Raw genomic sequence first — 13,426 nt, forward strand, 5'->3', positions numbered from 1 at the left:
TTTTCTTTTGGGTGATTTTGTGTTTTCTCTTTTTCTATTTTTGGTTATTGTTCCAATAGATTACATATATTTCCTAAATGGGTTGAAAATTTTGAGCCAGAATTAGTTTTTGCTTTTCCAAAGTAGTAAGTCAACATACTACTTTATAGAATGTTGTAGAAATGTTTTTTACACAGAAAGATTTCAATCAAACTTTTTGGCCATTCTTTCACAAGTTTCTCTTTCCTGGCTGAAACAATTAATCAGATTAATTGATTATTGAAATAATTGTCAACTAATTCAGTAATCGATTAATTATTAACTGGAATATAGACTCTAAAACATGCCTTTAGCTGACAGAGCGACCTATTTAGAGCTAACTAATTATACCAATATTGTTAAAAATACATATTTAGCATTTAAGATTAAAACATGTTTTTTATCTGTCAATATGCTCTACCCAGAACACCTCAAATGGAAAATTTTAAGTTTAACCTGGTTTTAATCTGTAAAAAATCTTCTATAAGGAATCTTGCTAAACGATTATTAAACAATTAATTGAAAAAATAATCAACAGATTATTCATTTAGCAAGATAATTGTTGGTTTCAGTCCTAGTCATCTTTAAGATTTCCTTACATGCAAGCTTACGCCTGTTTCTTCAAAATGTAATAAAGGAACAGTCACATCATTTACTTTCATAAAAGCACAGAACAAATCTCCATATTCAAGGTTCTTTGTCTCTAAGTGCATTTGCAAATATTTACCTGGAATTTTATGTTAATGACCACTCTTTTAAGTGCTATTTCAGTCCAGGTCGGTAAAAGACTGACTTATAATGTAATATAAATATTATAATCTTAACTAACAAAGACAAGAAAAGTTTAATCTGATTTAATATCAGACAGTATGAGAAAAATGTCTGGTTTTTTATCAGTGAAATTTAATATGTGGTTTCAGCCCTACATGGTGACTTTGAAAATTTATGATAAGACAAAACTTAAACACAAAAATCATCTTTGGTTCTACTTTTAATGGCTTTAAATTAGTTAAATTACTCTGGCACCTGAAAAAATGTGAGCAATGTGAATATTTTCTTTAAAATCCAAATTAGTTGCTTATTTAGTTTGTTTTATTTTCAAGTCCTAGATTTACCTACAAGAGCAGGGTTTTTCTTCAAATTGTGTTTTCTTAATCATAAGTACCTACAGACAAAATAACTCTTATTTCTGGTGGTATCCAAAAGGTCTCCAAAATACTAGATCTTCACTCAATAGTAAAATATAAATTATGAGGTAATGAATAACATTTAAAATGAAAGAGGATCAATTATAAATCTATCATTATAGATTTCAAGGTTACTCTGTAAATATGAGATACCATTGACTATTATCAATTTTGCCATTTTCTATAGAGTTTATCCTTGTAGGATCACCTGTTTATCACCCATTTATGGTAAGCTGTCTGAATTTTCCGTATTGCAGACAGAGCATCTGCAGAGTGCAGCATGAGATGAACATTTTTTCCGGATAACTAGTACAAGAAGAGCCTAACTTTCAAGCAAATGCCCTAACTGTATTATAAATGTTTTATATACATGTTTTCTCAGAGCTTTAGATCATGTTACATATGATATAATATCAGATCTATGGAAAGGCCTTAAAAGTAATTTATCTTATACACGATTAATCTAAAATTTCGTTGCTTAGGGTGAAGTGTATGTTGGAGTTGCTGTGCTAGCATGATTCTGATATTCTTTTTAAGAACTTACTTTAATTTCCTCTGGTTGTGGATCAACTCTTTTTATCTCATGTTTTTTCTCCTCTGGTTTTAGAAGTTGTGCGACTGAAAGGATGTTTGCAGTTTCTTTTTATTTTTGAAATTTTTTTTTCTGATCTTTAACAATAGTAACCATAGTAAGTTTTTTTTTTTTTTTTTTTGCAGTCATTAAAGATTCAAAAATAACGAAAGTAATAATTTTACTACTTACACAAGCACCAATTGAATTCAAAAGGAGGTGCAGAGGATTCTGAGCAAGAGAAAGGAGAAAGAGAGGAGCAGGAAATTGAAGCTGTTGCTTCCATCATTCATTGTGGCAATGTGAGATATTTAGAAAACAAGCCAGAAATGGGGTCATCCAGCACATCTTATTTGTTTCTGTAGCTCAGATATTGAACTGTTGGTTTGTCCATATTTTTTGCCCAGATAGTTTTCTGGGGTCATAGGGTAACTGTTCACATTCCACCTTAGTTCCACAGTAATAATAACATGATCACCACTGAACAGCAGGAACTGCCAAACGAGAAAACCAGAATCTTCGGGAAGAGAGTCAGGAGTTATGAGAAGTGTACAGGAAGAAACTGGAGAGCAAGCTCCAGCAAAACAAAATATTAGAGATGTGTGGTCAGGGATGAAGAAGATTGCATGCTTTTTTTTTTTTCCAGCTTTCAATTATCGTTACACTGTCACAATTACAGAGAAATGAAATTGCAAGCAAACAAACAGCTATCACGACAACCTGCAATTTTCACGAAATTGAAACGGAAAATACCATCATACACCTGCTTTAACAAATCCACTTTTATCTAGAGAAGGCAGACAGCACTGATCATGTTCTTTGAATTCTCCAGTGCATTTAACACAATTCAGCCTGACTTCCTTCATCAGAAACTCCAGAACACTCAGTTGGAGGCATGAACAATCACCTGGATCGAAGACTGCCTGACAAACAGACAACTGTGAGACTAAAGGGTCAATTATCTAAATAGGTAGTCTGCACTGAAGGAGCACAGAGGGGTCCTCACCCCATTTCTATTTACTCTGTACAGTTCCAGCTTCAGTGCAAGACATCATCTACAGAAATACTCAGATGAATCTGTAGTTAGTTGGTGCCTCAATAAAGGACAAGAAGCTGACCACAGGAGGCTTGGTACGAGGTGCGGAAAAAAATAATTTGATCCCGAATGTAAACAAAACAAGGGAGATGATTATCTTCTATAAGTCTCCTGCAGGTAAAACTCCTATGCTGTTGTAACAGCAGCAGAGAATCTTACATAAATTAAGTCTAACAAGGTGTTAAAGAAGGAGAGATCTGTTTTGGCAACTGTTTTAGAACTGCTGGAGATGATTTCAGAGAGAGTTATCCATCCATCCATCTATCCATCTTCTAACACTCTTAATCCCAAGTGGGGTCGCAAGGGGTGCTGGTCCTTATCTCCAGCTGTCAATGGGCGAGAGGCGGGGTACACCCTGGAAAGGTCACCAGGCCATCGCACGGCAACACAGAAAACAAACAGGAAAAGCAACCATTTCCATACACACTCACACCTAAGGAGAATTTGGAGAAGCCAATTAACCTAACAGTCATGTTTTTGGACTGTGGGAGGAAGCCTGAGTACCCCGAGAGAACCCATCCATGCTCAGGGAGAACATGCAAACTCCATGCAGAAAGACCCTGGGCTGGGAAGAGAGAGTCATTATTACTAAAATAAAGAACATTATGGCCAACTGCTAGCATCTTCTAAAGAAGACTGTTGAACATCAACAGAGTATCTTCAAAGACTTTTCCAGTTCCAATTCAAGACATATCATTACAGGAGATTCTTCCTGCCATTCACCATATACCGCAACTTGTTGAACAATACCCATGAGTTACAACAGTTCACTTCCATTTGGGATCAATTAAGTATTTTAGATTTCTTTTTAGATTGTATTAAACACAAGGCAGACACATATTTGTGATCCCAATATGTAGTTAATCAGCATTCACATATTTTCACCTCAAATCACATGCAACAAAGTTTTTTTCTAAATAAGTATTTTTTTCCCTTAATATTAGGTTGTAATTGAGGTAAAATTTTTAAAGTTGAATAAATAGTCAGAAAAACACACAGCCTTTGTTTGCATGACTTTAGGGGACATTTCATTAACTAACATTCATTTTATTTTGCCTAACCCAGACCCTTACCGCAATCCTAACCATTACCTACATATACCTAACCCTAACTTAAACTGAATTCACACCCTAGTCCTAAACCTAACCCCAACCCAAAGAAGAAAGCTTTACCATTTACCACCTGTTGAACGTCCCCATTTGGACCTGTTATTCCCCACAATCGGGGATATTTGACAATAGACTGCCGCCAATTCTAGCTCAAACAAACTCTAGTATTCTCACTCACACACTAGCATGCTCATCCAGCATGACTTTCATAATACTGATGTGATAAATGCATTCTTGGTGCTTCTGCCTTTAGGAATAGTCCTGAATAGCTCAGTACGTCAAAATCCAATTATCAGAAAATGGGCGCAATTTGTGGGTTGCGTCGTCTTGCTTAAGATTCCGTTATTGGTCTCAAGCATTATGGGAATGCATTACTGGACACCTTGATTGTTGTTTAAAGATGTTAAAACGACATGCAGAAAATCTTAAATAGAGGGTTAAAGCAAAAGAAAGAAGGCATTAAAAACTGTTAGCTAATAAACTACTTTATCTATAAGCTGAAGCTTGTTTGCATCTTTTCTTCCAAACTGAAATGCATACATGCTGAACAACAAACAAGGCTGAAAGCTAAAGAAAGCTTGATCATATGCAGGTTAGAGAAAGGGATCAACTTGTCTAAACGCCTGTGTAGCCTTTCTGTACCTCTGCTCTCTCCTCTTCTTTGTGGTCTTTACTGCATTGTATAGCTGATTAAAAAAACAGTATAAACAGCTGATATGATTTTGTTTTTACTCTTTATCTTAGTTCTGAGTTTACTGTCTACAAAAGACTCACAAAAAAGGCCTTCAAATTATGATTGCTTTCTAAAACTAGCTTTAACAACATAATAAAAACATGATGTTGTGTTTTACAGGCAGAATTATTGCAATGTGTTAATTAGCTGATAACATATTCCGTATTATCCATGTTGATAACTTTTCGTGCCTTTCAGGGACAGCATAATGGCGGTGATAAAGAGCCTTTGTGAAGGGGCCAGCTATTATAGCCAACAAAAGAGAGATGATGTAATATCAGAGCAAAGCTCAGTTTCTCCCTTTGAGTGCAGCCATTTCTTTACAGCCTGGCCTCTATAGGAACTCCTCAAATAGTGGTCAATCTTAACCCTCTTAATCAACACATTAAAAGGATGTAAATATTGTATTATTTATGTAGTACACATTAGGCACTTAATAATTATTCTGGACTGTTTTTGCAGGAATGTCTGTATCAGTTTTGTGTACTGAAGTTATGCTTCTGCAGGTTGTTTATAAAGGGCATTCAGCCCATCTGAACAACTGCCTCTTGTTTCTAGTATCCTCTTTTTGTAATGACTCAGAACGGAGGACCCAGTATTCAATGCAAGACAGACAGTGGGATTACTTCAAAAAGCGTTTATTAAAACAAACAGATCTGCAGTAGCAGCGGCTGCAGTGTCTAGGGAAGTAACCTCTGCAGGAGAGAAACACAGGTTAGTGACCAAGATAATCTCATGGCGGATGATTATGAATGTGTGAGTCACTAACCTGGTGCCGCCCAGAGTGTCCCAGATGCTGCAGCCCCAGAGAAAATGCAGCCAAAGCCAGGTCAGGCAAACAGAACAGGAACAGGCAGGCTCAGAGGGCCAGGAGTCAGAAGCCAGGCCAGGCAAACAGTTCAGATGGGAACAAACAGGTCCAGTTGTTGAGAGGCAGAACAGGTCAGGATCAGGAAATCAGAAACACCAAGGAACTATAAAAACACTCTCACCACTGGGTGGAGAGAACAAGATTATCTGACCCTGATGACTGGATGAAAGCAGCTTAAATAGAGGCAGGAGACAGATCAGATGAGCAGTGATGAGAAACCAGGCAGAGTTAAGGGTTGGTTATACTCCCCGCAGCAGTGTTTTGCAGTGAGCTTGTTGTAGATATTTTTGATTTATGCTCAATATTGAAGCGTGGTCTGCGCTATGGTATTCTACCCACAACGCAAGAGGGACATCATGAACTACCATTGTTTCTCACAGTTTGCTCTTCTAGCTGGTCCAACTTCACGAGTCGTTTTCCACAATGGCGGTCATACAAACAAAACTAGCCGGTAAGGTAGCAAAAAGGAAATATGCATAGTGTAGAGCGGATATAGATTTGACCAATCAGAGGCCTTAGAAGTACATTCCTTATGTGAGCAATTAAGCTATAAAGTATAAAGTAAAGGAGTTTCACTGATGGAATTGAATTGTTCACTTATCCAAACCTTTCTGTGGAATTTAAATTTGAGATGCATCAGTTGCCAAAATAGGATCACAAACCCCATGTGCTGCACAATGTTTGATCCACATCTAATTCTTTTTTTAAACACCTAGTATGAAAAAATGTTTGCTAAAATTGAGTAAAAAAAATCTCACTATTCATTTTTTTTGGGACTAGAGTGTTATTTTTGCCAGAGAAAGACGGGTCACTCCCTGTCAAGCATGCCCACTTCCTTCCATTTAAGAATGCCAGTCTGCTGAAAACAGGAAGCATTAATACACCAATAAATTTCCTGTTTTGCTTACCCCTTACCTCCATCACCACGGTCCATGTTTGCTATTTTATTTATATTAGAAAAGAACTCCTCTCCTTTGTATAGTCAAAGATTGCAACTTCTTTTGCCTGGTTGCCTAGAAACACTCACTTGGTATTACGTGTTTCATCACATTTGCTTGCCAACTCACATGTTCAATTTTCAAAGCTGGAGAGATATTTGCAGAAAAATGAAAAAACAAACCAACAGAATTCTTTCTTGAGGGTGTATAAAGCATTTGCTTTTAATTTGCACTTTGCTTAGTTTTAGTTTACCAGTTTTCTTTGCAGTTTTCCACAGAAAATGTGACTAAATTTCATCGTTTACATGCAAGGTGTGTGAACTTGGATATAAATCTAATGAAGTCTGGATGCAGATAACATTTTAAAATGATTTACTATAAATAAACCTATTTAGGATAACTGACTGATTTTGTTTGCAGTGAAACTTAGCATAAAGCTGCAGGCTGTCTTGCTCTCTTGCTCTCTCTCTGGACATATGTGCATATTCTGTATGCACTGCTTGCTTATGTATGCATGTGTGTTGCTTCTCTCACAGTTATTCTTGCATACTTGACAAAACAGTGACCTAGTTTGCTGGACAGCTACAGTAAGTGGGTTTCTCTGTTTAAGTAATCTCATATCGCATCAGGGCCTCCTCTGCTTTGGTCATTTGGGAGGAACCCGATTGAGTGTTTAGTTGCATGACAATGGAATGTTGTGGAAAGAAAATGTTTTAACTATGAAGTACATAGTGGTATTTCCTTTCATAGATATGCTGTGAGTTGGCCTGTGTGTGTGCCTAGCTTTATGTGAATCTTATGCCAGCGCCCCAGGCTGTGTGGTGCCCTGCTGATGCCCAGGGCCACCATTCTGCCTCTTTACCCTCCCCAAGCAACATAGGGCCATGCATCTAGCATAGCTCTCCCCTCAGACAGAGTACCCTTTTTAGCTGCATTAACCACTAACAAATTTACACCAGCTTTGCTTTTGCTCAAAGAATGCTCAGATTTCTCACAGCAGATTGTTTGAGTTCTTTTGATGCAACATGTTTTTGAGCGCAGAAGTTATTTTGCTCACATTTTGTCCACATGCTCTCGGTTTGTCATGGCTTTCATAACTATGGACTGCGCTAAGGGGCAGGAGATGCAGCTGTCAAGCATTAACATGTCTCAAGATAGAAATATTTAGTAATATTTTATGCAGAATGTGCTGTTGAAATGGTCAGCTGTGTTTTTGATGGATGTTTTGGCTCCAACCGTACAGAATGTCCCAGATACAGAATCAACTGCATTTCTTCCCAGACAATCATTACCACTTAAGCCCAGATGTCCTTAGGATTTTTATCCTTAGTAGCCCTTTGTTAATTTTTCTACCAAGGGAAGACTGTTTGCTATTCAAAGTGTTGAAGCTAATCATTCTCTTGCTCAGATTTGATCTCATATAATGTTTTTATTCTAAGCAATTATCTATGCTATCTTGTTGAGAATTCAAGACATTCTCATGAAAAGTGCATAGAAATTAATTAATCTTAAAATAATGTTTTTATTCTACGAATTGACAGAAAATGTCTTTATTCATATTGAGCATATCAGTGTTAATGTTCAAAGATGTCCGTACACGTGTTTGTATCTGGGCTCCTGCATGTATTGAATCATCAGGAGCTTTAGGTAAAGGAATGCCTGCGCTGTGGCAGATGGTTGGCATAAACCTGGCTGCATCTCCCTTCCTCTCCATGAGTACACCACCCACATGGCTGCCAACTCTCCCACGTGTTTATTTTTCCTCCCAGGGCTCCAATCTGCACACTGTTTGCTGAGAGGAAAATCACTCCTCACCTCAGCCCTCTCTCTGAGGCTTTAGCTTCATATATAAGGATCTTTAGCAGCAATCAAACCAGTATCCACATTACTAACTGGTCCTGGGTTTAAGCTGTGCTTTCAGGCTGAATAAATGTGGTTTTGTCTTAGAAAGAAGAACCGCCACTAGCTGAAAAGAAACACAGAATGATGCAAATTTAAAGGAGATTACAAATGCCCCATTGCTTCCAAAACCAAGAATAATTTTGTTACAACAACCCTGGAAAACCTAATTTTAGTTTTGAGGTTTAGAGATAGAGCATAAAGCATCAGTGGTATTACATCTGTAATGTTGTTCCTACATTTTGAGTCATACCTCTATGAGCAGTTTTAGGTTTCTGGACCTGCAATTGCTTCAAGCCTGCTGTGGAGGGGAAACACCATGAGTAATGTATCATTAGCAAACTGGGAGGTTGCTGATGAGGGGAAATTAGTACAGGTGCAACATGCTGTTCTGTGCTCTTATCTTGGCAAAAAGCTGCAGCAGTTTTTTTCTAACCTGTGCACTAAAAGCAGAACACATCCTCTGGTTCTGGCCTAAATCCACTGGCTACCTGGGTTTTTTATTGTCTTCATTTTATATGTTTAAATGACTTTGCCCTTCCTTACCTCTGAAGTTCTTCCTTCCTACCTTCCTTATTGGTTATTTAGGTTGGCTTGACAGCAGCTCCTGCAGCTACCACGGTCTAAGAGGAAGCTTAGATGGGGCAAATACTTTTTCGTTGCTGCTCCTCATTTGTGGGATAACATACCCCTGTGCAAAAACTTGGCATTAAATATTTTAAAAAAAAATTTGGGGGGGGGGGGCTTTTAGCTCTAGAGGGACTTATTTTGACTTTGTTTGTTTTAAATTGTTCTTAATGTTTTATGTTCATATACATTTCACATATCTTTACAGTATGCAGCTTTATTCAGTACTTTATTTGTTGTTATATACAGTACATGCTATAAATAAAGCTGGTATGGTATGGTTAGGCAAATATAATCTGAGGGATTCAAGCAGAAATGCACAACAATGGTGTATTTCCCTTTCACTCTAAACTGGGCTTATAGCATTGCTGCTATTGTAAATTTCTATTTCTTCTCTTTTAAAATTAGTGGTGGATGTCAATTCATATTAAAAGGTTCATTCAATTCCAATTCTCAAGATTTAAAATTGATTGTTTTCAATCCAATCTGTTGCCTGAATTACATGTTGTTTTAGTTATGCAAAATATTGATACTAGTATTATGTTACATTTTTACAACAAATTAATACAAAGTAATGGTAGCTCAGACATTTCAGTTCAAATTTTCAAAAGTATTATTTTTTAACTGATCTTTGGCTGTATCAATCTATCTTTAGAAATTATTATGAGAGTCTTTCAGAATTGGAAAAATACAATACAATACAATTTCAATACATCCCTATTTGAAAATGTAGAATTTGTATCTTTACTGAAAGTAAAACTCATATCTTCATTTGATATCACAACATCAATACAATACAGTTTGGAGGTGTATATGTTTCTTCTTAGCCTAAAATGCTTGTTGAGAGCTCTCTATTTGATTGATAAGAGTAAGGTGCCTGAGTATTTGGTTCTCTTCATTTTTATCTCTGGAGATCGTGTTTTTTTTTTTTTTTTTTCATTTTCTTTTTTTTTGTGAGATTTTTTTTCTTTTCCATCCATAACACTTGATACATAAGGTTAAAAGAAATCAGGCAACATAAAACATAAATTTTATTCCTCTATCATTATTTGTGAATTTAATTATATTTACTCAATCTATATATTTTGTTGTCATTCATGTAATAATTTTCTGTATTTCCCCTCATAGTTTACTGAGTAGAGCAATCAGCTGATAATAGCTGCACTGGTACTCTGTTTGACCCAGTTCCCATGGCTCCTTGTTAACACCTTGGAGCAGAGGGACGATATTTTAATAACTGACATCACTGAAGTGTTGCTCTCAGTGATGCTTAATAAAAAGAGAAAATGTTGGAAATAATCTAGAACTCAGTAAACAAATATTTGCTTACAGCAATTTCCATAAAAATACCTTAGAGATCTGCTGTAGTGTATATCTTTCGAATATAAACGTTTCAGCATAAGCTGCTGATGTTCGCCTGTTAATGAATATTAGATGAACAAACAAAAGTCTGCCCCTTTCCTTTGCTTAAGATAGGTTCTCATTCATTATTTGCTGCTGAGATTGGCATGGTTCAGGCACAATTGCAGGAAGGGGGCTATGCAGTCAGGAAGTGGAAATGGAGAGAGAATATTTTTACTGCGAGGTGGATGCTGGGGGTAAGCAGGTGCGGTTCATTCAAGCGTTTTGCATTCCTGTGCTGGTCTACATGCTTTTTTTGATAATTAGGATTAGCGTACCTAAATTGTTCCTAATTCAGTTATTTAGTGCAAATTTAGTAAAAAAATATATATATATTTTACAACCCAAAGTGATTAGTAATGCTTTTTTTGTAAAAAATAAAAAAATCTTAATTGTTATAGGACTGAGGATATAAAACACTGCTATCTAAGCTGAGAACATTTATTTTGGACTTTCACTGGTTTGCTCTTTCCTGTGCTAATGACTTCACTCAGTTTTCCGACTGAGTGGCTTTATCAGCCCCATCGGGGTAGCAGCTCAGCTCTCATTCACAGCCTCACGTCACAGTCTATAAGCCCCTGCCTGCATCAATTACAGTGGGATGCAAAGCACCTCAGTAGGAAGTGGCATAATGAATCTATGGCTTTAGTATAATGTTGTTAAGTGGAGAATTAGATCATGAGTCAGATAGGCAGTTGGTAAACACTTGTGCTTATCTACCTTTGTGGGAATATGGGTGACCCATTTTGGAGCACATTTAAATCTGTTTGTATATAGTAACAAAGAGGAGGCAAAATGTAAATGAATATAATTAAATGTTAAAGTCATAGCTGTTAAAATTAAAAGCATCCCCTAGATATTATCTAAAATATGCTAGTTGCTATTGTTGGTTGTAATGAGTAGGTAACTGTTAAAGAAAAAAAAGGTTGTAATCAGTTGCTGGTGTCCTTATGGTCTCATAGTTTCAAACTTTCATTCATACAGGGCAGAAAAGACAGAGGTGCTGAGTGAAGATCTTCTACAGGTAAGCTGTGTTTCTAGCTATAAACTCATGGCTAAAATGGCATGAATTGAACTGAAAGAAGTCTTATATTTAAATCATATGAAGACTTCAAGATGTATTAAGACTTTGAAGAATTAAAATTTCAGATCAACTTAAATGCTCCCTAACACATTTGGCGGCAGATTTTAATTTGCTGACGAGATGCCTCTCCCCGACTGTCAGTCAGCTGGCTGAAAATAGGTGGCACTAACTTTAACCCTCACTTACAACAAAAATAAATCTGACTTTGACTTTGAAAATTTGACACTATAGACATTTATTTAAAGAATCAATGGGCCCTATCCTTAATTCTGCTATATTAATACTCTAGTTGGTAAGCTTTGAGCAGCAAACTAAATCTGGTGATAACAACCTCCAGCTTTAACTATCTAACGATCAAGCTAAATTCATCAGGTTGCACCAGTGTTTCTCTTGTAAAATGGAACGTAAACGCTCAAAACTATAAGAATAAAAGTTTGCCATTCTACCCTTTTTAAGAAACAGTGTAGATGATACAAAAAATAGTTTTTTGTTTTTCTGTCAAACTTTTTTTCAAATAAAGAGCTGATGGCTGCTCAACAGCCAAGGTGTGTGTAGCTTGCAAACACCTTTCTTATACTATTTTGGGTTTTTTTATTATTTGATTTTTGGGATTGGACTGTTTTACTTGTTGTTGAGTTCTACAAAAATAGAAACATCCTTTCTGGCTAGCAGTGTGTAATATTGTAGTGTTACAGTACTATATGTTCCAAAGAAATCTTTGTTTATTATGATACTTTTGATAGCATCTCATTAAAATGTGATGCCTGTAAACACATGCAGTATTGTTAAGCTTGCAAAGAAGTGGCAGATGTGTAGCCGTGAAAACAGGGTGGTGTCTGTGTTTCAACATTTGCATTCAGCTGTGTCCTGTGTGTGGTTCTCCTTGTATAGGTGGAGAAGCGTCTGGATCTAGTCAAGCAGGTGACACATAGCACTCACAAGAAACTGACTGCCTGCCTGCAGGGTCAGCAGAGCACTGACACCGAGAAGAAATCTGTCAAGTCACCTTCTGTGAGTGTCTGTCTCTCAGACCATGATTGTGTGATAACTGACAACAATGTCACTGAAATATGATCTCTCCCTGTCAGAAAAAGCTTCCCCTCAAAATCCTGGCCCAATGCATGGAGGAGGGAGCAGCAGTGTTAGGGGATGACTCTCTCCTGGGGTAACAATCTACTGCATATGCACATACTCATCCTTAGCTATCTTTCTTCATCAGCATATCCATTGATTGATTGCGTTTTCATGCAAATGACTTTGTCTTTGGTTGCTTTGTAACAGAAAGATGCTAAAGTTGTGTGGAGACACTGAAGATAAGTTGGCACAGGAGTTGCTGCAGTTTGAGCTCCAGATAGAGAGAGATGTGGTGGAGCCTCTTTATGTGCTAGCAGAGGTAAAACTGGCACAAGTTTTAACCTTTGCAATTTATTTCTCCTCCCCCATATAACAAACACTAATAATGTCTTCTGAAGGTTGATATTCCCAACATCCAGAAACAGAGGAAGCACTTAGCTAAACTTGTCTTGGACATGGACTCAGCACGAACAAGGTGACAGGCGTTTATGTTTATATCCCAGGCTGCAGTCTGCTCCTGTTAAAACATTGTTAAAACTCAAAGATCTGTTTTTTTCTTTTTTTTCTTTTTTTTTTTTTACCACAACAGATATCAGCAGTCATCTAAGTCATCCAGCCACCCAAGCACAATGCAGCCCGGCGCCAAGTCCGAGTCCCTCAGAGAGGAGATGGAGGAAACAGCCAATAGAATGGAAATTTGTAGAGTGAGTGTCCAGGCAGAGCAGATCATTAATCATGTTCTCTCCAGCTTCTTTTTCTCTCTGATTTATAAACTCTTCCAATGCATCAGACACTGATGTACCACATTCCGGTTCTGT

At 37.0% G+C, this 13,426-nt stretch overlaps 1 protein-coding gene across 4 annotated transcripts in view; it reads left to right on the forward strand.

The window, feature by feature from the left end:
• arhgap44a (Rho GTPase activating protein 44a) overlaps window positions 1–13,426 on the forward strand; it is a 39,453-nt gene that overhangs the window by 3,259 nt on the left and 22,768 nt on the right. For all 4 annotated transcript variants that reach the window (XM_038302589.1, XM_038302592.1, XM_038302590.1 and 1 more), the window contains exons 2-7: window positions 11,435–11,474; window positions 12,426–12,545; window positions 12,623–12,699; window positions 12,816–12,927; window positions 13,007–13,083; window positions 13,198–13,312. In XM_038302589.1, coding sequence (XP_038158517.1) covers window positions 11,435–11,474; window positions 12,426–12,545; window positions 12,623–12,699; window positions 12,816–12,927; window positions 13,007–13,083; window positions 13,198–13,312 — 541 coding nt within the window. The remainder of the gene's footprint in view (window positions 1–11,434; window positions 11,475–12,425; window positions 12,546–12,622; window positions 12,700–12,815; window positions 12,928–13,006; window positions 13,084–13,197; window positions 13,313–13,426) is intronic.

This window comes from Cyprinodon tularosa, unplaced genomic scaffold (assembly GCF_016077235.1).
Source record: "Cyprinodon tularosa strain WSP-4 unplaced genomic scaffold, ASM1607723v1 ctg495, whole genome shotgun sequence".
NCBI classification, from domain to species: Eukaryota; Metazoa; Chordata; class Actinopteri; order Cyprinodontiformes; family Cyprinodontidae; genus Cyprinodon; species Cyprinodon tularosa.